Source organism: Canis lupus, chromosome 23 (genome assembly GCF_011100685.1).
Source record: "Canis lupus familiaris isolate Mischka breed German Shepherd chromosome 23, alternate assembly UU_Cfam_GSD_1.0, whole genome shotgun sequence".
NCBI lineage: Eukaryota > Metazoa > Chordata > Mammalia > Carnivora > Canidae > Canis > Canis lupus.
In genome coordinates, this window is record NC_049244.1 from 38,237,008 (window position 1) to 38,261,521 (window position 24,514).

General features: G+C 37.6%; 1 protein-coding gene across 1 annotated transcript in view; it reads left to right on the plus strand.

Moving 5' to 3' along the window:
* ATP1B3 (ATPase Na+/K+ transporting subunit beta 3) overlaps positions 1-24,369 on the plus strand; it is a 43,892-nt gene extending 19,523 nt beyond the window's left edge. Inside the window, exons 2-7 of the mRNA XM_038571095.1 lie at positions 5,371-5,499; positions 10,683-10,790; positions 16,151-16,335; positions 17,344-17,394; positions 21,656-21,742; positions 23,352-24,369. Coding sequence (XP_038427023.1) covers positions 5,371-5,499; positions 10,683-10,790; positions 16,151-16,335; positions 17,344-17,394; positions 21,656-21,742; positions 23,352-23,525 — 734 coding nt within the window. The 3' untranslated portion in view covers positions 23,526-24,369. The remainder of the gene's footprint in view (positions 1-5,370; positions 5,500-10,682; positions 10,791-16,150; positions 16,336-17,343; positions 17,395-21,655; positions 21,743-23,351) is intronic.
* Positions 24,370-24,514: the final 145 nt, after the last annotated feature.

The window sequence follows — 24,514 nt, forward strand, 5'->3', positions numbered from 1 at the left end:
CTGTCCATTAACTGTCCAACTTTTTTTTTTTTTTTTTAAGATTTTTTATTTATTTATTCATGAGAGACACAGAGAGAGAGGCAGAGACACAGGCAGAGGGAGAAGCAGCCTCCATGCAGGGAGCCCTACATGGGACTCAATCCCCGGTCTCCAGGATCAGGCCCTGGGCCGAAGATGGCACTAAACCACTGAGCCACCTGGGATGCCCAACTGTCCAACTCTTGATTTCATTTCAGGTCATGATCAAGCCCCAAGTCAGGCTCCGCACTCAGTATGGAGTCTAATTAAGATTCTCTCTCTCCCCCTCCCCCTCCCCCAACTCTCATACATGCTTCTCTCAAAATAAAATCTTAAAAAAATATTTTTTAAAAATGAACTCTGTGCCTGGTGGCTCAGTTGGTTAAGTGTTGACTCTTAAGATTTTGAGAGAGAAAGCAAGAGCGCACAAGCAGGGCCAGGGGTGCAGAAGGAAAAGCAGACTCCCTGCCAAGCTCCCAGGGGTCCTGGGATCACGACCCCAGCTGAAGGCAGACACTTAACCAACTGAGCCACCCCAGCACTCCGAAGCATCAGGTCTTGTTCTCAGCTCAGGTCTTGATCTCGGGGTTGTGAGTTCAAGCACCATGTAATTAATTAATTAGTTAATATTTTTATTTTTTTTTAATTTTTATTTATTTATGATAGTCACACAGAGAAAGAGAGAGAGGCAGAGACAAAGGCAGAGGGAGAAGCAGGCTCCATGCACAGGGAGCCCGACGTGGGATTCGATCCCGGGTCTCCAGGATCACGCCCTGGGCCAAAGGCAGGCGCTAAACTGCTGCGCCACCCAGGGATCCCAGTTAATATTTTTAAAATAAATTTTTTTTACAGGCATGCCTGGGTGGCTCAGTGGTTGTCTGTCTTTGGCTCAGGGCATGATCCCGGGGTCCTAGGATTGAGTCCCACATCAGGCTCTGTGCAGGGAGCCTGCTTTTCCTTCTGCCTATGTTTCTGCCTCTTTCTGTGTATGTGTCATGAATAAATAAAATCTTTAAAAATAGATAAATAAATCCTTTTTTTACAAAATGAACTCTAGGTCAAAGATCCAAACATAAAAGCTAAAACTATAAAATTCTTTTTTTTTTTTTTAAGATTTTACTTATTTATTCATGAGAGACTTAGGCAGAGGCAGAGACATAGGCAGAGGGAGAAGCAGGCCCCCTGCAGGGAGCCCGACGTGGGACTCTAGGATGACGCCCTGGGCTGAAGGCGGCGCTAAGCTGCTAAGCCAACCCAGGCTGTCCTAAAACTATAAAATTCTTAAAAGAAAACATAGATGCAAGTCTTCAGGACTTTGGTTTAGACAGTGGTGGCTTTAAAAAAATGCATTACCAAAAAAAAAAAAAAAAATGCATTACCTCCCAGACGCTACGCTGTATGTGTGTGTATATCGTTTATAACAAAACTGTAATCTTAAGTATAGCCCTTTAATGAGTTCTGAGTCATTCTAGCAAATTCTCAAACTTGAAGGAGCATTAGGGCCCTCCCAGATTGGTAGCCAGTTGGTTTAGAGGTTCAAGAGGCATCTGAAGTGAGTGGCGTTCTTGTGTAGGGTCATGCCTTGAGCTAGTAGAGTCTGTGCTATGCTGGGCAGTTGATGCAAGAACTGGATTGTTGGACATTCAGTGGGGTTGAAACAAAGTGTCTGGTCAAGATCCATTTCTCTTTCCCCTGAATGACATAAACCGTGGCCTGATTTTTTGCTGCTTAGTTTCTTTTATAGACTTCACATTAACAAACCTCATTTATGAAAACATTTTTTGAGAGTTAAGTGCAATTGATTCCATTAAGATTTAAACCTTGAATTTAGCCTTAGAGCCCAGTTGCAGTATCATTACAAAAATGTTTCTAGATAGTTGTTGGCTTTTTTTCCTCCCTGAAGTTTTTTATGTCGTGAGATTTCTTGACTTTTAGTTTCCTTTCCATAATGTAAATAATTAGATACTACTATTACCCCTTCTCTTCGAATGAGAGTAGGTACAAGGTCACTGTGGGAAAGTGGTCTGGCCAGGATTTGAGTTTAAGTCATACTCTAGCATAGCCTATGCATATACCCACCCTGCTCCGTCTGTTGTCCTATTGTCAACAAAAATAAAATGAGAAAGAAGAAAGGGATTTAAAAGTTGGGGCTTCTCAAGGAATAGAAATGAAAAGCAGAGTCAGTTCCTGTGTTAGAGAAAGGTAGTTTTTAGCCATTCGATAGTAGTTCTCTTATGTGCCTTTAGATCTGAGTGTGAGTACAGAAGTAGCATTTGTTGTGCTAATATATACTATTAGAACAATGTGAAAATGCAAAAACACCAATTATAACATGAAGATTTTTGGTATTTGATATTTATTTTGAGTAAACAGCTTTGGTTATAATTCTGCTGACCTCAGACTATTTAAAATGCTGATGTTTCTTCAGAGTTTTGTGCATGTTAGTTTCTTTAGTTGGTTAATGACTTAAGGAAATTCTTGAAGGATTTTAAGCTGAGGAACATGAGTAATAAAATCACTATTTAAGCTTCATTTACTTTTTCCTGCTTTTATTAACTAGAACTGACACAGACATGCCACACTGAATAGGTTCCATCTGCACCATCCGTTTACTAACCCAGGGTGCCCCAATTTGATCCCCATCAATGTGTTAAGCCTATCAGCAAACTGCATCTGAGGAACTGTATATGACAGCAGTAATTTATAACTTCTGTAATGATTTTATTTATTCATGATTTATTTATTATTATTTAACTATTTATTCATGAGAGAGACAGAAGGAGAGAGGCAAAGACTTAGGCAGAGGGAGAAGAAGGCTTCACGCAGAGAGCCTGATGTGGGACTCGATCCTGGAACTCTAGGATCACACCCTGAGCCAAAGGCAGTTGCTCAACCTCTGAGCCACCTAAATATCCCAACTTTTGTTTTTCTTAGTATGAGAAAGGTTAAGTTGATAAATTGTCGCTACTCTTATGAGTGATCCTTCATATATGATATTTATAAGTGAGATTAATTTTTAAATATTAGGTTTAGGTCTTAGTAAATGTTCCAGTAGAGAAAATTCATTTTAGTGCTAGAAATCACTTATTTCTTATTTCTACACTCCTTACATTCAAAATCAACTTAATGGCCATTAATATATAGCATCAGATGTGGGACATGGTTATTAATCTGTATATCCTTTTTTTTTTTTTTTTTTAAGATTTCATTCATTTATTTGGAGAGAGAGAGCGAGCAGGGGCAGAGGGTGAGGGACAGGCAAAGAATCCCAAGCAGACTCCACAGTGAGTGCAGAGCCTGACTCGGCTCAATCTCCTGACCCAGAGATCATGACCTAAACCGAAACCAAGAGTCATACGCTCAACCGATGGCACCTCAGTTTGTGTATCTCTTTTATGGATATATCTCTTTATAGGAAATTTTAACACTTTTTTCATTATGTAATGGTTCTTGAGAAAGCATATTTGGATATAGCTTGTTCATGTCTGTTTTATGTTTACTCCACATGTAACTTTTTATGAATTTCATTTACATTATTTTTCCTAGAAATTGAAAATCAGATTTTGAAAATAGTATTATTTGTGGATGACTTAAAAACACAGCTAAATAATTAAACTCTTAGCACTTTAGTTTCAAACTTCACTATTGCATCAGCAAACTACCATGACTCAATCTGCCTGCTGCTGTAGTGTTTTATAGTATGGAACATAGCCCATGTTTGTTACATTTATGTATTTGTGGACCCTAGTCTGTTGAATGGAGGATTTATCAGTTCCTGTAAACATCTAGATCTGAAAGAATAATTTCTCCTATATCTCATTAAACTAGCCTTTCGGCTTTGCATGTGTTTCATTTCCCTCTGTAGTAAATTAAGCACCTCTTTGAGATTGGTCTTCCTTTTCTTTTTCTGCAACAGGATCGCTGTATGTGGTAGGGAAGTGATGCTATCTGAAGGTGACATGCTGTCCTCCTTTCTTCCTTCTGTCCTCTCGCTCCCTATTTTGGCCTCCTGGTAATTGGGGCAAGGGAGGATGGGTGGGTGCTAGTCTAGATTAAGATGAAATTGCTGTAACTATTTTGCCTTTACTTGAAGTGGGGAGGGCTGGGCAGTGTCCTGCTCACATTTAAGAAATAAAAGTTACCTAGCTTGTGGCATAGTCTGTTTTGGGGTCATGGGGTCTTTAGAAAAATCAGAAAAACCTGGTAGAGCGATTCTCTGGGGAGTAAAGAATGGATATATTTAGAAATATATTATTACAGAAATCTCAGAAACTCTGAAGTTAATCCTTGCCTGGGGATGGATGATTGGAGTCCATTTATTTTAGGTAGGAACCTCTGCAATGGCCCCTCTGCTGGTAATAGAGTCAGGCAAATAAACAAGTATATTATTAAGACGGGGAAATAAAGCTGATGTTAATTCAGTTCCAGGGAATTAAATGTTTTCATTATTGCTGTATCTGGGAATTTATTATCTTTTGATCAGTTTTAACATTTAAATATAAATATGTGACTTTACCAATATATTCTAATATATAATCTTGATGGTAACCACTTCTGATGTTAGAACTTTGAATATAGACATTTGAGAAAAATGGTTTTAGATGTTCCCCCAAATAAGCCACTGGCTTAGGATAGACTTGTTTTAGTGTTTCCAGATTGTGAAGGAAAAAGATGTTGATGTTGAAACTTGGGTATGCCAACTATTGCTTTGTGCTGAGCAGTGGAGTTTTGAAGTCCCATTGGTTGGGGCACTTGTTTCTGGTCTTGTCCTTTGTTTGCTTTTGCATGAGCCTTCTACTTGTAGAGTTTCCTAAACATTATTCATTGAATACCATCTTCATGATTTGCCTCTGTGCACATTTCCTGGCCGTTAAGTCCACTTACTTTATAAAACTTAAATTTATACAAATAATTATTGTGAAATATGGGATCGAAGTACTAATTCCTTTCTGTTTGCGACTTAAAGGAACATGTGCATAATGGGGTTTTATTCCACCTAAAATCATCCTTATCTCACTGAAGGACATCAAGTTCATTTGGAAAACATTCCCCTAGGTACTGGAATGTTAAATCTCTGATCTTGAACCAGAGTATGGTTTGTGGAAGCTGTCTACCTTGGAAGCAACTGTGGAGATGCAGGGTCCTGGGATGGGTAGATGATGCCTGCCGAAACACCCTCTGCTTGGGCAGATTGTACTGTTCTGAGTATGGAGACTTGGCTGTGTGCATGGCAGAGCTTGGAACCGTAGCCTCATGACAGTTGGTTTGTTTCCTTAACCTGCCCCTCACGGTCCCCCACGTGCAGTGTACGTGTGTGTCTCCAATTTTCCCAAGTTTCCTTTTCTTTTGCAGGTTTGATCTTGCTCTTCTATCTAGTGTTTTATGGCTTCCTGGCTGCACTCTTCTCATTCACAATGTGGGCCATGCTTCAGACACTGAATGATGAAGTTCCAAAATACCGTGACCAGATTCCTAGTCCAGGTAATTATATTGCAGTTATTGTGGCTTTTAACTAAATTTGGTTCTACTTTGGGGTACCTGAGTGGCTCAGTCAGTTAAGCGTCCGACTCTGGGCTTTGGCTCAGCTCAGGTCATGATCTTGGGGATCTTGGGATCAAGAGTGGGGAGTCTGCTTCTCTCACTCTCCCCCCCCCCGTCCCTACCCCTGCTTTTAGCCTCACGCACACCTGCACTCGCGTTTGCGCTCTCTCTCTCTCTCTCAAAATAAGTCTTTTTAAAAAAATTGGGGGACCCCGGGTGGCTCAGTGGTTGAATTGAGCATCTGCCTTTGGCTCAGAACGTGATCCAGGAGTCCCAGGATCGAGTCCCACATCAGGCTCCTTGCGGGGAGCCTGCTTCTCCCTCTGCCTCTGTGTCTACCTCTCTCTGTGACTCTCATAATAAATAAATAAAAATCTTAAAAAAAATTTTTTTTGGTTATACCTTATCTTCACTGTAAATTTCTTACATAGGTAAAAGTTAAACTTTGGGATTAGTGTGAAATTTTTGATTTTTGTTTGTTGTTTAATATTTGCATAATGATATAAAGACCTTTAATATTTACATACTGAAGACCTATAATATTTACATACTGATATAAGGACCTGAGCTGATAAATCTTGAGTCCTTTGCCAGGAGTAAGCAGGAATGAATATGGGGAATTAGAGTGAAGCCAAATATGACCAATATAGTTATAAATGGCTTTTGTGAATATCGTGTACCATTTTCACTTTGTCTTGAGTAATTTACTTATAAAGTATATAGTTTAGCTCTAGCTTGGGGGCCAGAGCATTGGTCTTGTAAAATAACAAGCTTTCTATCTTTAATTGCTTAACATGGAAGTGGTAAAAAAAAAAAAAATAATAATCATCATCATCAATTGGGAATAGAATGGGTATATATTCTTACTGTGTTTAATTCTTTTCCACTGATTGTTGGGAGGAAAAAAAAAATTCTCCAGGATGCTCCACTACAGAAAATATCTTAAACACTTGTTTAAATCGTATTTTCTACTGCCTGATTTCATCCTTTTTAAAGTCTTTGAATGCCAGCTTTGTCTTTGTTGAACATGGCTCTTGTCCTCAAGGTGCTGGCAGTTTTTATAGAAGAAGATAACAATATGCAAAACTCCAATATGTGTAATTCCCCAAAAATGTGAACACCTGCTAGAGATAATAGAGAACGGCTGCCCCGGGGGGGGGGGGGGGGATAGCAGGAAGGGTGGGAAGGAAGGAATATCGTGGGAGGTTTCTTTTTTTTTTTTTAATATATTTTTTATTTATTTTATTTTTTAAATTATTTATTCATGAGAGAGAACAGAGAGAGAGAGGCAGAGACACAGGCAGAGGGAGAAGCAGGCTCCTTGCAGGGAGCCCGATGGTGGGACTCGATCCCGGGTCTCTAGGATCACGCTCTGGGCCAAAGGCAGGCCCTAAACCGCTGAGCTACCGAGGGATCCCGGGAGGTTTCTTTCTAGAGCAGTGGTTCTCATCTAACAAAGATTGGCTCCCCCAGGGCCTTGTGGTCATATCTGGAGACAGTTTTGGTTGTTACAACTGGAGGGGTGCTACTGGTGACCAGAGGTCAGGCATGTTGCTAAACATCCTACAATGCACAGGACAAGCCCCCATGCAACAAAGATTTACCAAGCCCAAAATGTCAATAGTGCCAGTGCTGAGGAGCCCTGATCTAGATCCTTGCTCAGGGCATGGATTTGTAAGCCTTATCAACAGCCAAATGGCACCAGTTTCCCAAACCATCTTTTCTTGGAACATTTTATTCTAAGGACTTTCCCTTATTTTGCTGCTAATATTTGTGTAAACATCAGGAATCACTAGTTAATGTCATTTACATCATTAGTTTATTTGATCAAGTATTTTATTTAACTAGCTCCATGCTCATTTTCCCCTCATCTCTAATGGTAGGCCTGTTTTCTTCTACCTAGATTAATTCTCTCTCTTTCTCTTTTTTTTTTAAAGATTTATTTATTTTGAGAGAGAGATTGATTGGGGGGAGGGGCAGAGGGAGAGAAATCTCAAGCAAATCTCGACTCCCTACTGAGGGAGGAGCCCAGTGCAGGCTCTGAAATCTCCAACCCTGAGATCATGACCTACGCTGAAACCAAGAGTCAGATGCTTAATGAACTGAGCCACCCTGGTATCCCTATCTAACCTAATTCTATATTTTTCTTGCTAAGTTATGTGACTTTGATCCAGTCTATTTCAGGAATACTAAACTATTTATAATTGCATGAGTAACAAAAGTAATAAAATAATTCACAATTTCAAACTGAGTCCCTTAAAATTATTTAAAACTGTACTGTAGGGCAGCCCCGGTGGCTCAGCGTTGAGTGTCTGCCTTCGGCCCAAGGCATGATCCTGGAGACCTAGGATTGAGTCCTGCATCAGGCTCCCTGCATGGAGCCTACTTCTCCCTCTGCCTGTGTCTCTGCCTCTCTCTCTCTGTTCTCTCTGTGTGTCTCTCATGAATAAATAAATAAAATCTTTAAAAAAACCCAACAAACTATACTGTAGTACTTAGTTTTATCTTTAACTTAATAAATATATATGCACATATATAACGTGTACATATTAATGGATGAATATACATTAGCTTGTTAAGATTTTCTCTTTACAAAGGGTTATGGGTCATGGGTTAATATTTTTTCTTTCTACTTATATTTTCCACAGTATATATGGTATTTAATATACTGGGGGTTTTGCATTGACTATATTGGTTTTAATTTTAAATGACATCATTTTAATATTATTTGTACCCAGTAAAATAAATGCTTGTTTGAAATTGGTACGTATAAGTAACCTATACATCCACATAGCATGAACACATACTGATCATCATACCCTGACAAACATGCATATTATGCACACAAAGTCTCATACTCCAGTGGTTTAAATTGGAAAGAGATAGAGGAGTTACTGGTCTTTACATTCTGTTGATGTTCTTTATTTTGGGTAAGGCAGGACTTTATTTGGAGGAATTAAGCATACCATGTCAAAAATGTGCTTGTACCATAGTTTTTTTCTTAAGAGTTTCAAATTAATTGTTAAATAGCAAGTTACCCAGGGGTCCAAGAGTATTGTTAAGCAAGGTCTGGGAAGTAACTGGTATCAGAATCAGTTTTAGGGGCACCTGGCTGGCTCAGTCGGTAGAGCATATGACTCTTAATCTCAGGGTTGGAAGTTCAGGCCCCACCTTAGGTAGGGATTACTTGAAAAAAATAAAATCTTTTTTAAAAAAATTCAGCAATTCAGCTTTAGACTTTCAGGTCTTAATACAAAGTTTTTGCAAATTGAATGGCTAAAACATTGCCTTAGAAATTAGTCATTAGTCATGTAAAGGAATATAGTCATTTGTATAAAGCATAGATATCTTCGTATTTTTCTTTAAAATTTCTTTAGTTGAGAAATATGGATATTGGGGATCCCTGGGTGGCTCAGCAGTTTAGCGCCTGCCTTCACAGGGAACCTGCTTCACCCTCTGCCTCTCTCTCTCTCTCTCTCTCTGTCTCTCATGAATAAATAAATAAAATGTTTAAAAAATATGGATATTTTGGGTTTTTCTTAAAGTTAGGTATTTTTAATAGTTATATGCAAGCTGCCTTAATTCCATTACCTTTTTACTTACAGTATATTATATCTTGTTCCTGCTGTAAACCTTAAAAATAAAAACAATTTCAGACATATACAGATGGTCATTTAATATAATGGACAGTAAGGTATTTTATTCTTTCATTAAATGCTTTTACAGAAAGTCTTAAAGTTATTCTAGATTTTATAGAGATTTTGTGGTGGATGGACAGTCAGGCATAGGAGATTATCCAAATCCAAGTGATCTCTGGTATGTTGATGTAGGTGAATGGGGAGTTTAATCAGGAGGTCTTTTGGGCTGAATATAGACTGAGATTTGCTCTGCCATTTAGGAACATTGTTTTATCATATGTGGGTAGCACTGCATCTAGTCTAACTCAAAATTCATGCAAACCAACACAGGCAAGTTTAGGGTTTAAAAGAAACTGGATCTAATCTAAAATGTAACACTATATGTTAACTATACTGGAATTTTTAAAAAAACAAACAAAAAAAACCCCAAGAGAATTAGATATATGTGAGCAGTTTAAATGGAAACTAAAACAACCCTTGTTATTTGTATATTTTCAGATTCAGTGGAAAACATAGCATGTCTAATAACTGTGATATGGGAAATGTTTGAGACTGGTGAAAATTTTAGGACTTTTTTAAGTCTGGGTGCAAGCCTAAATTAATAATCTAGATCTAATGCTTTGCCTTTTTTTTTTTTTTTTTTTTTTTTTTTTAAGATTGATTGATTTATTTGAGAGAGAGTGTTTGTGCACATGCAAGTGGGGAAAGGGCAGCGAGGAGCCTGACCGGGCATGTCATGACCTGAGCCAAGAGTCAGACACTTAACCATTTGAGCCACCCAGGCGCCCCTAGATCTAATGCTTTTTAAACAAAGAAAGCTTATATTAAAGTTGGAAGCGTGATTATCTTTCTTACAGATAAATATGCTTACATTTTCTTTTCATAAACTCATTCAGCATGTTCTATATACACAGCTGTAGATTCCTGATACATGAAATTGTTGGTGGTTATATTCTATATTCAATATGTGAAAACCCCATTTTGATTATAGAGCAGTGTTTATTATTGAAGGAAGAATGTTTAACCAGAGTTAAAATTGTATAGGCCTCTTTCATTGAGTTTTATGTTTTCATAGAGTTGTAATTTGAATGACAAAAGAGCAGAGACTTTGATTTGCTAAAATTTTTCTCCTATTTAATAGCAAATCAGCAAAACCTAAAAATATTTGGTAGAAAAATGAATGTAGGAAGTACATACTAAAATTTGTATCTTTTTAAGTCAGAAACAGAGAAATTATAATTAACTGTAGATAATCAAATTTGGGGGAGGTTTCTAACTGATAACCTCTGAGATGATTTTGAAGGTTTGCAATTCTTTCATTTAAATATCTGTGCCTTCATAATCAGAAGTTCTTGATCATTTTAGCATACCTGTGAACACCGTTTTTTATACAATTACTGAGATCTACCCTTTTAAGTATAAGCAAGGAGAAAGAAGGGAAGTTGCTGCAGTTAATTTCCCCCTTTTTCTTTTATCTCTTTGTAGGACTTACGGTTTTCCCAAAACCAGTAACCGCATTGGAATATTCATTCACTGTATCTGATCCGGAGTCCTATAAAGGGTACATTGAAGACCTTAGGAAGTTTCTAAAACGTAAGTATGTTTTCTTAAGGCATGGTAAAAGATTTTAGTTATTAGAGAAACTAGTACCAAATAATGATTGCTTTTAGAAACATCTTAGAATCTGTTTTACCTTTTATTTCTTTTCTGTTAAACACAGTCAACTGAGAGGACTTGGAAGTAGATTTTATAATTGGCATGAGCATGTTCTAACTTACGGAAAGACATAGGGGTCTAAGCCTAATGGGCAGATGATTTGACTTTTCTAAAGTAAGTATATGAGTCAAGTTTATTGAGACAGACATAATTATATCTACATTAAAAACTATTTCATAAAGCAAAACTAAATTATATAAAATAATGTTTGAACCTTTTGGATCCATTGTACTTGTGGAGGAGACAGGGAATGGTATTTATCATTAAAAAAAAAAAAACAAAACCAAATATCTACCACTCTGGTTTTTGGAGTTACCAGTCTGTAATGCTTTACAGTAGTCGTCCTAGCTCAGTTTTTTTCCTCCTTTTTTAACTTAACTCTGTAGTTTTAACATGCATATGAATAATCATGACATGCTCTGGCCTGTCCTTGATCACATCACCTCTTCCTCAGGCACACATATCTACATTCATTCCTTAAAACATGTAGGACCCCATTGCCAAAATGACTGATGGAGGCTTTCCTGATATAACCTGCAAGTTTGCCTGTTTCACTTTCCCTCAACTATTCCTCTACATCATGGGGACTGCTGCCTCACTTACCCTTTTATTTTATCCCAGCCTCAACTTCCCTTTTTACCAAGCTTATTCCATGGTTTCTCATTTCTAGTTTTGCCAGTACTCTAAAATCCCATACCTGTCAGAAAATGCACCTGGAAAAAGCCACATAATTCTTCTAGATGAAACCATATAATTCTTGAATGAAGCCCTTTCTTTGAGCCTACCCCCTGAACAGGCTGCTGAAGACCTTCCTCAGGACTAATCAGCGCTATGAATACTTGACCACCTCCCTCAAGTCGACCGCTCTACTGCCTGGCAGTCCCACTGAATTTTCTCTGGATAATCCTCTGAAAGGATTATTTCCAACCTCTACTCAAAACTTTAACCTGTTACCGTTCCCCCTATAACTCACCTCATATAACCTGCTTTTCTGCTTAAAGAAATAATGGAAATATTCAAGTGGTAGGAACTGCACCAGTTTCCCCATTCCCAGTAAAACAAACCAATAGTTACAGCCATTTTGTCTGGTATTTCTCCTGCTCTGATGCCATTCCTCACATTTAAGGTTATGTGTACCAGTCCTGCTTTTTGGAGCTGCTTTCAGTGTCTTGGAAGCATTATTTACTATTCCTTCTCATATATATTTAATCTCTGTTAGATCCTTCCCGTCAGCATGCGGAAGTCCTCCACTTCCTCTAGTCTTAAATCAAAAACCTCTTGATCCTACACCATCCATTTGGCTGTCTTTCTAAATCTCTCCCTTGATTTTTTTTTTTTTTCTTTTTAAGATTTTACTTATTTATTCATGAGAGACACAGAGAGGTAGAGGCATAGGCAGAGGGAGAAGCAGGCTCCCTGCAGGGAGCCCGATGCGGAACTTGATCCCGGACCCTGGGACCATGCTGTGAGCCACCCAGGCCTCCTCCTTTCCCCCAGCCCCCCACCCTTGATAGTTTTTTAAAGGTGTTTTTGTGAAAATATAATCCATGGTTTAAAAATCAAGTAGTAAAGGGGATCCCTGGGTGGCGCAGCAGTTTGGCGCCTGCCTTTGGCCCAGGGCGCGATCCTGGAGACCCGGGATCGAATCCCACGTCGGGCTCCCGGTGCATGGAGCCTGCTTCTCCCTCTGCCTGTGTCTTTGCCTCTCTCTCTCTCTGTGTGTGACCATCATAAATAAAAATTAAAAAGAAAAAAAGAAAAAAAAATCAAGTAGTAAAGAAAGGTCTGTAATGAAAACAGTTTTCCATCCTATTCCTTTTTAGCTGCAATTCTGTTAATTTACTCAACAAATATTTTTTGGAGAGTCTTCTTTGTGTCAAGCACTCTTCTAACTAAGTTCTATCTGTGAACACAAGAAAAATGTGTTCATGGAGCTTGTCATCCGGTGGTGCATGGGAAAGTGATGTGGAGGAGAGGGAGATGGGAGCAGTGGGAAGGGTTGCAGTTTTGAACAGGGTGGTCCAGGAAGGTCTCATGGAAAGGTGACCCTTGAGGAAGGATCTGAACATAAGGGAACTAGCCTGAGGCTTACCGTGTCCAATGTGTTCAGGGTTTATCAAGGAAGTTAAAGGGGCTGGATGAAATAAGCTAGGGTGAGAGTTGTAGGAGATGGAAGTCAGGGAAGTAAAGGACTAGGTGGTGTAGGTCCTTAGAAGCCACTGTTAAGTTCTTTGGTTTTTATGCTGACCAAGTTAGAGGTTTTTAAGCAGGGAATATCATCTGATTTGAATTTTTAAAGGATCATTCAGGCTGCTTTTTTGAGACTATAGGGGGTAGCTAGTTAGGAGGCCATTACACTAATCCAGATGAGTAGAATGGTGCTGTGGCAAGAGAAGAAGCAGTGGACATTGTAATTGGATTCTGGATACATGTTCAGTGGGAAAGAACTTCATGGTTTTGATCTTTCTCTTACAGTGGTTTTTTCTGTATCTCTAAATATTATAGTTTCCTGATGGTTCTTGATTTATCACTTTTGTGCATTGTCTTTACTTCCTGCCATGAGAGATGAGAATTTACTTCACATGCCTCAGCCCTCCCTCCCACCCACCTCCACTCAGTACATTAATTGAATTACTATTTTTAGTTTTGTTATTTATACATAGTCTTTATGTCTTACTCTGTCATCTGTAGACACTCTTCTGATTTCTCTATTTGTACAATGTCATTTGAGGTATCCTCAAGTCCCTTTTTTCTGGAAAACTCAGAGCCTTTCTCCTCCTGCCATAGTTTGTATGGTAACTGGTGAGGCCTTTAACATATTCAGCTGTCATTTTGAGACTCCCTTTTATCACTTTAGTTGGATCCACTGTTTCTTGGCTTCTGGATTTTTTTCTGAATTTACCACCTAGTTTTGATGGAGTATATTTATTCTATGTAACTTCATAAGATACATGAAATGTAAATTTTGAGTCCTTTCATTTCTGAAAATAACCTAATTCTGCATTTATAGGTGATACTTCAGCTGTATAGAGAATTTTAGTTCCTTTGTATTTATTTTTTTCTCCTGCAAGGCTGTTTTTTAAATTTTGCTTTTAAATGTATTTCCGTTGGGTTCTAAAATTTGTTTTGGTTTCAGTCTCTAAAATATCACTTTACTGGTAACTTGATGGGGATCTTTCATGATAAATAAAGGCTTAAGTTCTTCAGTTCAAGGAAATTATCTTCTATTACTACTTTAATAATTTCCTCAACTTAATTTTCTGTTGTTTTTTTTTTCCTAGAATTATTCTGTTAGTTGGGTCTTGGATCTCTTGTTTTGCTCTCATTTTCTATTTTTACTGTATTATACTTTCTGGGGTCTTTTAACTCTTTAACCCTTCAAGCCTCACCCCTCGCCTTTTAACTTACAGTTGTTATTGCTGAGTTTTAGGAAAGCCTTTCTCATATTAGAAAGGTAACATTTCTTTTTAAAAGATTTGCCTTTTTTTCCCCAATAGATACCACTTAAAATTTAAAGTTTTATTTTGTTCAAATTAACCTTTTTCTTTTCAGGTCTTCTTTGTTTCTTTCCTCCTTTCCTTTTCTTCCTTCCTATTTTAGGCTTTCTTCAGGTGTATAGGGCTCTTATGTTACTCTGTCCGGGATCATTGATCTATGTCCCATCATGCCTTGGAGTTGGAGGGAGGAGGTTCTTCATAATCTGACCTCTCATCATTACAACTCCTTGCATTAAGTGGAAGGTGGCATAATACAAAACTGAACTGATGAACTGACCTATACCAAAAGGTCTATGCAGTTGAAACCCTTGGGGGAAATTGGGAAGGCCTTGAATATTTCTTGCAAAATGATCTTTATGATTGTGCCACCAAAGTCAAAAAGGAAGTGATGAATGTCATATGATACCTATTGTGTTGTAGAGTTTAACTCCATCTCCCAAATATTTGAATCCTTTTAAATGAGTACATAATTCCAATTATATCCTAATTTTTTATAAATATAAGATGAAACCAAAGATTTTTGATAGTTTTTCTCCCCAAAGTAAAGATCTTTACACTTTTTAATAAATGCATTTACTTTGAAATTTTTGTTGCTGTTTTGGATTCATTTTAGGTGGCCTCTTTCTGGTACCAGTTGTACCCATACCCCAGTAGTTCTTAGGGAGGTACTGTTGAGTGTATCTTAACTCTTTCTTAGCATCTTTCAATAAACAAATTCATAGAGGGCAGGGACCACATCAGGCTTGCTCACTGTTGTGCCACTCTTGCCTAACACTGTGCCAGTATGGAGCAAACAGCCAAAAACCCGTTGTGTCTTTCTCCCTCCTTTCTTTTCACATCTCCAGGTTGTGACCATTTTATTCCTTTATCACTTGAGTTTATCTAAGATGTTACCTGTTTCTGCTAAAAAAAAAAACAAACAACCCTTCTCTAAGTTAACATTAACTCACAGGGGCCCCTTGGCACTGAGCTTTGTTCTAGTCCCTCCAGAATATACTGCCATAGCACTGTTTTTCTTTAGGCCCTTCCATTATGATTATTAGAGCTAATGTCTGTTTGTAAGGTCTGTTATACTGTAAAATCCATCATAAGGGCAGCCACAATGCCTGTGTTCTCACCACTGTATTTTCTTTATGGGAGTATAGTTGACACATAATATTACATTAGCTTCAGGTTACAACATGGTGATGTGACAAGTTTATAAGTTGTCCCCACGGCCATGAGCGTAGGAGGCATTGAAATAATACTATGGCCGTGGCTGGCGCCACCTAATGGTGACAAAAGACATTGATCTGTAATCCAGTTTTTACCATCGTTGAATACAAACAAACATCAGAACTGTTAAAGCAGGACACCTGGGTGGCTCAGCAGTTGAGCATCTGCCTTCTGCTCAGGGCGTGATCCCGGATCTGGGGATCAAATCTCACATCAGGCTCCTTGCATGGAGCCTGCTTCTCCCTCTGCCTAGGTCTCTGCCTCTCTGTGTCTCTCATGTATAAATAAATAAAATCTTTAAAAAAAAAAACAAACAGAACTGTTAAAGCTTATTAAACCTTTAAAGGAACAAACTTAACATTTTTTCCTTAGGATCATTCTAAGGAAATGTCTTTGAAAGTGTCTTTGTCTTTGAAAAGTGTTGTCAAAAAATAAAGAAAAGTGTTGTCCATCGGATGGGATGTCTTTGGTTTTATTTAAAGTCTGTTTCTGACTGATCTATGCACATGTATCTTTACTTTTTAGCATATGAGTCAGAAGAACAGAAGAATCTCACAGCCTGTTCTGATGGAGCACTTTTTGAACAGAAGGGTCCAGTTTATAGTGCATGTCAGTTTCCTCTTCCCTTACTCCAAGCATGCAGTGGTGTGGATGATCCAGATTTTGGCTACTCCAGAGGAAGCCCTTGTGTTCTTGTGAAAATGAACAGAGTATGTACATATTTTGCCACTGCTGCTTTTAGTGTCTTCTGTTAGAAAGCTGGCAACTCTTTTATCTCATTTATGGGTAACTTGCGTATAAGATTAGCCACGATAATAATTGACCTTTGGAAAATTAATACAGAAAAAATCTAAGACTGGTTCATTAAATCATGGATTAGGGAAGTAAAACAACTTTTCCCTTTTTAGTTATGTGCATCTAGGCATAGATTAATTCTTCAAGGGATAAGTATTCTGGTTGTCATGCCCAAAATCATGATTTTATTAATGTTCAGTGCTCATCTTTGTTCCAGAGTCATCACATGGGCAAGAATCACTGCTATTGATATTTTGGTTGCTACAAAACTTATCTTTTGGGAGGAATATTTACATTTTACAGGCATTTGCATGTAAAATGCATATAAATTTAAAACATAAAAAGATCCTCCCACAAAACAGATGAATAAATGTCTGTTGCCATACAGAGTTAGTTATATCTGCTACATACATGAAAGTAGCCTCATTATATAGAACTGAATAGTGCTGTATCTTAAAATGGGATTCTCCCCAACATGCATTTTGTGGAATAGATAGATGTAAGATATGGTAAGGCCCCATGGAAGCCTTGTGGAAACATATGTTGGCAGATTGACCTGATAAATCTTAATGAAAACATTTTATTATGCTTCTACAATTCTTATTATTTGCATTAAAGATTTCTGTTTGTTTCTTGTTTTAAGGATAGCAGAGTACAATACTATGTTTTACTTGATTCTTTGGTAACTGATTTTTCTAAATTGCCCCAGTACAGTAACAAGACAGCTAACTGGTAAGATTATTTTATTGAAAAGTCCATTCTAACCCTCTAAAATAAAATTAAAAGGCAGACATAACAAGGTTTTAATACACAGAGTTGGTATTTATCTCAATCCTTCCACTCCTGGGTCCCCAGCAACAAAATAGGAAGTTCTTTTATTTATGTTTGTGATGTTTCAGTTAATCAGTTTTTCTTTACCACAGATAATTGGATTAAAACCTCAAGGAATGCCAAGGATAGAATGTACTTCAAAGGTTAGTATTCAAAAAATTAACCCAGCTTCTGTTAAAGCTTTAATAGATCTTAATATTTTAAAACAGTGATTTTTTTAGTCATTTTTTCCTCCTGTCACATGTTGAAAGTCCTCTGTAGTGCTAGTCTTAGAAGAATAAAATTCCACCAAATTTTGGGTGTAGAGCCCTTTTTTATTTGCAAATGGTAATTCAAAAAGATGTTTTCCATGTGCATGGATTTCATAGACACTGTGTTTACATTTACATATACCATATTTCATTGATTTTGAGATTCACTTTTTTTCTAGCTTAATAACACTGAAATGGGGGTTGGCCTTATAATTGCTGGTGTCTTACTAGCGTATCATGAGATTTTCTCTTTATTAATAGTAGGTAAATTGGTGTGCATCAGTGGCATCTGAGATTTCATGAAAAATGGTACATTTTCCTTAAGGTAGAGGCAGTATTTTTCTCTCCTATCCCTACTTTATTATTTTTTCTAGAGTGCTATGCAGTTTTCATCTCATAACTTCTTTTGTTTTCTCTCCATGCTGCAAGTGCAACTAAGACAAATATATAAATGATGGGTAAGAGTTCTGAGGAGAAAATGTTAAGTTCTAAATTTAATTTTATTGTTGTACAAAATTTAGCATTCCAATCCCAAATCTGTCAAAAGTATCTTACTTGAAATGTTACATTGAAAATCACTTCTAAAGTTGTTTGCGAGGCAGTTTGGTGGCTCAGTCGGTTAAGCATCTGCTCAGGTCATGATCTCTCAGCGTCCTGGGATTGAGCCCCAAGTCCGAATCCTTGCTCAGTGAGGAGTCTGCTTCTCCCTCCCCCCACCCCAACCCTGGCTTATGTGTGTGTGTGCACGCCCTCTCTCACACTCTCAATAATCTTTTTAAAAGTTGTTTGTGATGAAAACTATATTCTTTTAGCCATGAATAGATTTATTTGTGCAGAAACTTCTTATAAGAATTTTTTTTTTTTTTTAAGATTTTATTTATTCACGAGAGAGACACAGAGAGAGAGGCAGAGACACACACAGGCAGAGGGAGAAGCAGGCTCCATGCAGGGAGCCTGACGTGGGACTCGATCCCGGGTTTCCAGGATCAGGCCCTGGACTGAAGGTGGCACTAAACCGTTGAGCCACCCAGGCTGCCCTGTGCAGAAACTTCTTGCTCAGTGGTTCTCAAATTCTTTCTTGCATCAGAATCACTTGGAGGGCTTGTTGGGTCCCATTCTCAAAGTTCTGACTCAGTAGTTCTAACTAAAGTTTCCAGGTGATGGGGATAGTCTCAGGCTCTTACTTTGAGAACTTCTGCTTTAGCGTATCCTTAATAATTTCTTTTGAGGATTTATTCACTGTTTAGAATAAAAAGCCAGGAAATTCTGGTTTCTCATGTAGGTTGGAATATATGTGTATGAACCATGGGCAGTTCACTTGACCTTCTTATACACAGCCAGTGCAGCCAGTAGGTTACTTACAACCAGATGCTACATTAAGCTGAGCTTTTCTTGCTAAACAAATACTTCTGAAAAGCTAAGCATATTCTCTCATCTGGTAAGAAAACATATGGCTGCAAGCTACATTTAGAAAAAGTAACTTTTTCCTCCTTGCTTGCAGGTCTTTCCAATAGAAAGTTCCCAAGGCTTATGTGCTATACTTCAGGCAGGGAGAAGTGCTAATTTCATGACAGCATACCTGTAGGCAGGAACTTTTGCCTTTGCATGTGAGCAGACTACACAGATAAGCTTGGAGTAGTGGCTCTGTGGAGCCAACACTACTAAGAAAGGAAAACACATTTTGGCCACAAAGGCAAAAGCTTTAAAATCCTAAGATTTCAATTTTGTAAACCTTTGGCCAGTATAAACAACTCCACGTAACTGTTTTCTTGAGGTTCTACATGGATTTTTATCTATCGTGTATCCTTTGCTTCTAGAATAGTTGATGGAAATGTTAATGAAAAATTGTGGTTGATGATTCAGATTTCAGTTTGTTGTCCCTGTGTGAAGAGTTGTGTGTAAAGAACGTAAAATAATCGAAGTAGATGGGGATTTTGTTTATTTATAGAATAGGTTTGTTTTTAGAAAGCTTGTAAAACTTTTCGTTGTACTTCTAGGCTAGTCATCAGGTGGAGTGCATATGTTTTAGAGGTGTGGCTCTGCAGAACAGAGGGGAACATTTACTGTAGACCATCCTAGTGGCTATTAGCCATTACATTTGTCTATATCAAGTGTTCTTTAAATTCTTTAGTTGACTTTTTATGTAATACATTTTTTTATATCTCATATTCTTAAGTTTGATTGGCTTTGTTTTATACAAAAGTCCTGAAAATACCAAAATAATTAAAAGAAGCTTCTAGGCATTTAATTTAAAAGATGGTTCCTACAAAAGATGGAATATTCATTTAGGAAAATGCAGGAGAAAAGAATTGGTAAATGCTACTCAGAGATAACCACTGCTTAGAACATTTGGTTTGTGTTCAGGTCTTTTAAGGGTGGTGAGTGTGTATAAGAAAATACACTCATTTTAAAACTATGACAGGTATGCTTCACCCTAAAGTATCATTATTCAGATATGCATTTCAATATTCATAAATTCTCAATGTTTATTTTTACAGAAGGTATAAAGTTCAAGTAAAAGCTTGCCAACAACAACAACAAAAGCTTGCCAACATTACGGTTTTGGTACAAACCAAGAGAACAGTTAAGAGTCCATCACATCTGGGTGATCTTGAGCATGTGATTTTAACTGAGCCTCAGTTCCCCCTCTTTGTAATTGATCCTGCCCAGAGAAGGCTCTTGGATCCAAATGAATTTAATATAAGTGTGGTGTCTGGCTAGAAGTACCAGTAATCCACAGAAAACCTTTATATCTTGGGGGAACATCTACTTCTGTGAATTAAGCTCATGTGTTAAGAGAAAAGCAATTAATACAGAAAGGCACTCATCACAATGATTTTTTTTTTTTTTTTTTACAGAGTACAAATGTAGGGTAGAAATGGTTTCTACAATTTTTTTTAGTCTTGTTATCTCCTGTTCTTCCCACCTATGTTTGACCTGGATCATCAGAACTTGCCCATTTTGTGGGGTATCGTTGCTCCGCATTGTGCTATCTTGCTATGTTACTTGTCTGTTACATGTGCTACTCCTGGAGTTACATAAGCGGAGTAGGACTTCTCCTTAGAGAAGATACTAGTTTTGCTATAGTGTTTCCTGTGTGCTTTCAAAAATAGAAATTAGTGTGTTTAAAACTAGAATTCAAGCATTTACTGACGTTTTAATTCATGCTTACTAAACTTGCACTGATCTTAGTCATCTACTGTGTGTTATAGTCATTAAAATTAATCCCGTTCGTAATGTGTTACCTGAGAATTCTTGTTATCAAGAAGAATAGAAATAATAGCATGAATGAGTTGGATTATGGATGATTTGTCACATTTACTAGTTTAAATATATGGAATATGTATGATTCAGTAAATTTCAGGACTTTGATTTTGCATGTGTTCATAAATTAAAGGGTATTTTTAAAAGATTTTATTTATTTATTCATGAGAGAAAGAGAGAGAGAGAGGCGGAGAAGCAGGCTCCTTGCAGGGAACCTGATGTGGGACTCGATCCCAGGTCTCCAGAATCAGGCCCTGGGCTGAAGGCGGTGCTAAACCGCCGAGCCACCCAGGCTGCTCAATTTTAGGGTATTTAAATCAGTTAAGAAGAGTTTAAAAAAAAAAAAGCTTTGCTTGGAGTACCTTAAATTTTTCCTAATAGTTTTTGGTAGGTGCATCATAGTTTCCCCTTCTGGCTACCCTAACAGTTACTAATCACAGGAAACTTTGGGACCTTCTGCCTCCCAAGCCTGAATCCTGCATTCTATAGTATGGCAGCCATTGTTTACAGTCTGGAAGCACAGTATTTTAAATCCTTTCAGGAATGCATTGGTCCCATACAGACTGCTGTATTCCTGCTATCAGTGGCTGGAGAAACTGGCATTTGGTAGTTGGAAGACAGATAAGATTTTCAGACAGTGAATGAACAGCTCTGACTCTAAGAAGGGATTCTCCTGGAAAAGCATGTAGGCTGTACCAGGAAATGTAAGAAGAGTTAAGACAGTTTGTGTCAAAGAATTCAAATCAAGATTAATAGGTCTGTTCTCAAAAATGTCATTAATGCAATTGGAACAGCATTGTAGGATTACTATATACAGTTGATACTGCCTTTATATTTTTAAGTTGTTTTTTGTGACCTAAAAAGGAATTTTTCTTGTTTTCTACTTTAGAGTGAAAACACAGCAACTCTGTCAACTTACCCCTTCAATGGAGTTATAGATTTAAAATATTTTCCATATTATGGGAAAAAACTGCATGTAAGTACTTAGAAGTTTGTACGTGGTTGTAAATGTCACTTGTCTGGGGTAGACAGGCCCTGGCCTGTGTAACTTGTGCATCCTCTGTTCTGGTCTCTAAATATAAATGGTGATGCCAAGTAGAGATCCCACATCTCCAGCCAAAATGTAAAACCCAAGCAGATAAAGGATGGTTATTTTCAAAATGCCCTTTTCTCTTTCATTACTTAGAATGTGGGTAGAGTATACACAGAGGTGAAAAAACAGTACAAAGAATTCCTGTAGACTTTTTCCAGATTTCCCAAATGTTAATATTTTACCTCATTTGTATCCATTTATGTTTAATATTTTTCCTGAACCATTTTGGACTAAGTTATAAACATAGTGCCTCTTTACACTAAATGCTTGTTTTCTTTTCCTAAAAATAAGGACATTCTATATGACCATAACTGAGTTATCAAAGGAAACTAACATTGATATAATACTATCATCCAGTCTGCAGACATTGTTGAAGTTTTGCCAGTTGTTCCAATAATGCCCTTTCTTGCAAATTCCTGGTACAGGAGATCTTTAGTCACAACCTGGAGCAGTTCCTCTGTGTCTTGCCCTTGTGCTCTTCAAAAATGAGCACAGGACTTTTTTTGGCCTATTTTGTTTGTTCCTTAATTTGAGTTTGCCTGATGTTTTTCACGATTAAATGTAGATTGTACGTTTTTGGCAAGAATGCCTCAGAAGAAATGTTTTCAGAATAGCCTAGCAAGAGAGATGTGGCTATGATTGGTCACGTGAGTGGTCAGGTAACCATGAACACTGGGTTCCGGTGGCATCAGCCAGGTTTCTCCGCTGTCAGGTTGCTTTATTTTCTTTTGTAACCAGCAAGTATGTCGTGGAGAGAGTACTTTAAGAGTCTCAACAATTCTGTTTCTCCTCCAGTTTTAAGCACGTTGGTGATTCTTGCCTGAATCAGCTACTAATAGGCTTGTTCCCAGATTTTTTTTCCCCTTTTTCCCCTCCATTTAGTTGGCATTCTGCTCTGAGAAAGAGCTTTGCCTTCTCCACCATTTATTTACATCCCTGTATTCTCATGGACTCTTCTTACCTGTTACTGTTTGGTGCTAAAATTGTCTCCGATTTGGCCAGTGAGACACTTAGGCAGACTCTTACATCCTTTAGACATGCTCTTGTGCTGCTTTGAGCACCTCTCTACTTTCTGGCACCACAAGATAATCTGCATTCATCTTGTACTTTCTCTGCCTCCATCCTAGAATCAGCCCCCAGTTCCTTTTAGTGAAGAAATGTGTCTAGAAACCACACTGATAATACAGTTAGGAATATATTTGCATGAAATTACAGAATCAGTAAGGGAGTCCTTGGGTAAAGGGGAAACTCAAACTAAGATTATAGAATATCTAAAAACTGGTAACAAGACACAACCTAATTACAAGATATATTTAAAGCAGTGCTCGCAGGAACTGTCTACATCCATAAAAATTCAATTGAAAATAACAATAGAAAGTAGGTATTATTAATTAAAACTTGTTTTTAAAGTTTTACAGAATAAACTCCTGATAAAAGTGTAAATGAAGTTACTATAGAACAGGAGTTTCATGTATTTTCCTTTATTTGCCAGGTGAGTTATCTGCAGCCATTAGTTGCTGTCCAGGTCTCCTTTAATGCGACCAGCAGTACCACAAATGAAGTAACAGTCGAGTGCAAGATTGATGGATCACCCAACCTAAAAAACCAGGATGATCGTGACAAGTTTTTAGGACGAGTTGTGTTCAAAGTCATAGCACGTGCATAGTAGGAGTTAGGATATCTCCACAGAGTAAATGTTGTGTTGTCTGTCTTCATTTTGTATCAGCTGGACCTGCCCGTCTAGAATTATGAGACCACCTTGGAGAAAGGTGGGGTGTGGTACATGACCTTGGGGTAACATCATAATGTGCTTTCAGATCATAGTGTTCAGTGTCCTCTCAAGTAACTGCCTGTTGCCTCTGCTGCCTTTTGAACCAGTGTACAGTCGCCAGATAGGGACCATGAACACCAAATCTGAATAGTATGGGGGTCTTGTCTTATTTTTATGTGGTTTAATTGCCAAGTGTCTAAAGCTTAATGTGCTGTGCTATGTAAATATTTTATAGATTTAACACTGGTTAACTGTCCTATTTTGATGCCAGCAAAGTTTTAGGGATAAAATGGTACCTGAACATCATCAAGTGACTTTCTAGCTGTAAGAAATGTGGTGGGGGGGGGAGATGTTCTGTATGTGAGGAGAAAAAAAATAAAAGTGGATTTGAAAGGTTGACTTGATGTTTTGTAAAATTATTTTTTACATGCTGAGTTAGTCTGTGGATCTTCTTGATTAAGAGCACAAACTTTATGTTGTAAAACATGTAAAAAATATATATACGATGGGATTATTTTTAGTGCTGGAACTAAATCTCTTATAAAGTATTTTAGACCATAGGTGAAACAGCATTTTTAAGTTAGCCACTATGAATATGCACCTAATTTTTTTATGAAATTAAATTCATATGATTTAAATTGTACAATAGTTTGTGAAATATCTTGTTACTGCTTTTATTTAGCAGACTGTGGACTCTAATAAAAAATATAAATTGTGAAATATAAAAACTTGGAACTTATTCAAAGCTTCAAACCAGTTTTATTTCAGCATCCTTTGACTAGTGTTGTGAAATATTTTCTCCTATCAGTGGGTACTGGAACGATTGTCATATTGTTACCTGCTTTCTCCTCTACTGAAAAAGATGTGCTTCCTATGTGATCGGT